Raw genomic sequence first — 3,979 nt, forward strand, 5'->3', positions numbered from 1 at the left:
GGGTAGGGCTGCACTGGGAAGGGGCTACAGCAAATTTGTGGCTACAGTCCCCCCTCCCATAGCCCCCTTCCTGGTGCAGCCCCCCCCACTAGGAAGAGCTTGGCACAGCGCCAGGCCCAGCCTGCCCCACACAGATCCAGGGGCACACACTGCCCCATCCATGCCTTACCGGATGAGCGGCAGGAGTAGTGGTGGGATCCGCCGGACAAGCAGGCAAGCACTGGAAGAGCCACCAGACCAGCAGCTCCTGGCTGGAAGGTATGCAGCAGCAGGAACCACCCCCAGACAAGCCACGGCTCTGTGCTGCACCTGCCCCACCCGCGCTCCATTCTGCTGCCCACCCCCTCCAGGCATGGGCTCTGCGCTGCAGCCAGCCCCACGCCCCAGCCCAGCTGCAGCCCTGCCCCCATCCCCCCCTTCCCAACCTGCTGCCCAGGGGGAGCCGGATGCCAGGGAAGCCTGCAGCAGCAGCCCTGTCCATGCTAGTGGGGCTGGCCCTTCTGCCCACAAGGGTGGGAGAGAGGCATAATAGGATATGTTGGGGGCGGGTGGAGGCGCCTCCTTCCCACCTTCCTGGGCAGAAGGGGTGGCCAGGCACAATTCACTGGGGAGCGCTGTGGGGTGGATGAAAGTGCCTGGCAGGCCAGATCCAGTCGGCAGGCTATATTTTGCCCACCCCTGCCCTAACACCTACCATACTACGACAAGTCGTACATCTCTTAGAGCCAAGATGCCTATCCGCAACCAAATGTGAACTGCAGTTCTGAAAGTGGTTTTATCCTATACGTGATGCAAATAACTCAACAAAAGGAAAATCTCAGCATTGTGTATAAAACAAGCCTTTCACATAAGGAGACAGTATTTTATTTACATTTTTGAAACACTGTGGTGAGCAGGCCAACACCACAAAGTTCAAATCACAGTTCTTTGTATTTTTAATAGGTATTTAAAAAGTTTGCAGCAGTGGCTTTACAATTTCCATTTGAACATTACTGCCTTTCTGAACATACAGGACTAAGAGTAAGCCTGTTTCATACAGCAGCTAAATAGCAACAGCCGTTTAATAAAAGAAAATGTTGGGCAAAAAAGGCCTCATATTTTATGTATGTTTTACACTAGTGTAAGAGTAGTATTGACATAATGTTACAGTCTTTACAGTTCCTTGTCTTAAACACCTTTGGCCTGTTCTTCAAGGAACTTGCAGCTTGATGGACTGGAACCAGCTTTGGCTTTTAAGATGTACGGAGCCATTTTGTGTGGTAGCCTTAATCCGTTGGTCTGTGTCATTCGGTTGATTCATGCGACCTGAAAAACAGAACGGCATTCAGTTTGCTAATCTGACAAAATTAACAATTTATTTCTTTACTGGGAACTCTACAGTGAAATTTTACTGGCAGAAATTGAGACAGACTTTTAAAATGTGGGGCTCCTTCATAATTTCTCTCTTGATCCCATACAACTGCTCTCTGCCATTTCCACGGGGAGGCCAGCATTTGGCCAGTGCTCCCCCAAAGTAGCTGGGCATGCTAATGTCCAAACCTGTGCAGATCACAAGACCTTCGGAGATTTCTGTACAATGTTCCAGTACATCTCCACTGTTGCTCAGTCTCCCTGACAACATGGAGCTCACAGAAACTGCTCGTTTTGCTTCCTTTCCTGTGCATGGACCAAAGCTCGTGATCCCCCTCCTTCACCAGGCCAACGACATGGAATCACTGACTTTGAAATGCACTGGATTAAAAAAAATAAAATAAAATGACATTCACAATGAAGCAGAACAAATGGTGCCTGTGATGTTCACAGCGTTGAAGTTCTAGTTATAGATTTCATAGACATTAGGGCTTGAAGGGACCTCGTGAGATCATCAGGTCCAGCCCCCTGCCCAAGGGGCGGGAAGTCAGCTGGGGGCAGATGACCCCAGCAAGATAGGCATCTAAGCAGTTCTTAAAAAGGTATCCAGAGTAGGTGCTTGCATTGGGTATGGTTCAAGCTTCTCCACATCCTTTTTAAATTGTGAAGCCCAGAATTGGATGCAGTACTTCAGTTGCAGCCTCACCAAGGTCGAGTACAGCGGGAGGATGACTTCCTGGGTCTTGCTTGAGATGCACTGGCAGAGGCAAGCCAGAGTTTTGTTTGCTTAGCCAGCTGCGGCTTCGTATTGGTGGCTCACATTCATCTTGTGGTCAGTCATCACCCCCAAGTCTCTTTCGGTTGTGGTGCTAGTGAGTGTAGCACTGCCGAGCCTGTTAAGTATGATGTGGGTTTTTTGTCCCAAAGTGGAGCACCTTGCATTTCTCAGTGGTGAATGTCATCAGGTTTTGATCTGCCCACCTTGCGAGCCTGTTCAGGTCATCTTGAATTGCCAGCCTATCCTCTAGAGTGATTGTACTTCCCCATAATTTTGTGTCATCCATGAACTTAGCCAGTCCACTTATGACACTTGAATCCAGTTCATTTATGAATATATTAAAGAGTACTGGTCTGAGTACTGAGCGCTGAGGGATGCCACTGGTCGCCATGCATCATGTTGACTCAGTTATACCAACTATCACTTTCTGAAAGCTCTGAATCCCTAGGAGTTTTCATTTGCAGTGTCTCTGTAGAAGAATGAGGAAAGAAATCAAAAGGAAATCTGGCTTCTAAGCAGACAGCCATTAAAACAGGAGGTTGGGCTGAACATTAAACAGGAAATAGCTTCCAGGTGTCAAAAAAATGAGGTGACAATAAAGGCATATGAAGAAAGAAAATAATTTTCAGCTACTCCCCTACCAATATTCTGCACTGCCTAAAATGAGGCCACTTTAAGTTGTAAGAGGGGACAGAAAAAATTCAGGTCATAGATGTGTTTGCTAGTAGATGCAAGTAGGAGCTGAAGCTGCTTGGCCCCAGCAAGGTTTCCAGGCCAAGAATCAAATTTCTCTGGTGTATTTCTGTAGACATCAGCAAACACCACAGCATGAAAGCAGCTGCACTGAACAGAGATTTCCATGCACCATTTACATCCTGCTAAAATCTCACTACAGAGCCAGAGAAAATCGCAGCCAAAAAAGCCAGAGTTGTTTAAAAGCTCAGTAGTTGCCTGTCTCTGATTTTCTATTTGCTGCATTAATTAATCCAGAAAAAATTATTTGTTCCTTGTGCTTTATTTGCCCATAAGGGAAATGAAAGATTAAGCTCCCTTCAAACAGAGTACACTCTCAAAAGTTCTGCTCCCTGGGAAATGGCATCAAGGGATCCTGGGGGCTGAATTTGTATCATGTTTAAGACTCTCAAGGTGCTCTGATGCTTTTGCCATTTTCCAACTAATTCACAAAGTTGGAAGTTAGGAGATCCGAGAGGCAGTTCTTCTTGCGCTGATCCTATTTCTCTTACCACCGTTCATTACTTGTGTTCTGATAAGGATGTTTGAAGCAAACTTTGAGAATGGTTTTGCTAATAGGTAAAAACTACAATAGTAAAAGTTAGAGGTGCGCCGCTACACTGGTCTAATATTGGACCGGCACCAATATAAAGAAAATTGACCGTATTGGAAATCAGCTTTTTTCCCCCTAATGTGGCCAATAACGTGGCTGATGAATGCCCCATGCAGGAGTGCAGCTGCAGCACAGCCCGGCAGCTTGGAGAGCTGTGTCCAGCTGGTAAATCTGTTGTGGGGGAAGTGGAAGGGAAAGGGAAGGGGTGTGGGGGGGCAGGTCAAGGCCCCTGCAGTGAGGGAGGAGTGAGGCTGGGGCAGGGCACAGGATGAAGCCATGGCTGATCCAGGGGGCAGGGGGGGAAGCTCCTGCACACACCCTGGGAGGGCACAGGGGGGCATGTGCCCCCAGATTTGTGAGGGGGCACTGCTGCTGCAGGCCGGGGCTGGGGTTATGCTGGGCTCTTCCCAGTGGGGGCTGGGCTGCACTTGGAGCAGGCAGTGGTGGCACTACAGCAGTTGAGTGTGTATGGTGAATTTTGGGGTGGCTGCAGGCCCCTCCCCCCC

General features: G+C 48.7%; 1 protein-coding gene across 1 annotated transcript in view; it reads right to left on the bottom strand.

Annotated features, from left to right (window-relative positions):
- The window catches only part of FAM185A (family with sequence similarity 185 member A), a 90,936-nt gene that overhangs the window by 11,061 nt on the left and 75,896 nt on the right, over positions 1 to 3,979 (bottom strand). The window contains exon 8 of the mRNA XM_019509462.1: positions 1,176 to 1,305. Coding sequence (XP_019365007.1) covers positions 1,190 to 1,305 — 116 coding nt within the window. The 3' untranslated portion in view covers positions 1,176 to 1,189. The remainder of the gene's footprint in view (positions 1 to 1,175; positions 1,306 to 3,979) is intronic.

This window comes from Gavialis gangeticus, unplaced genomic scaffold (genome assembly GCF_001723915.1).
Source record: "Gavialis gangeticus isolate Ggan-Ray unplaced genomic scaffold, GavGan_comp1, whole genome shotgun sequence".
Taxonomy (NCBI): domain Eukaryota; kingdom Metazoa; phylum Chordata; order Crocodylia; family Gavialidae; genus Gavialis; species Gavialis gangeticus.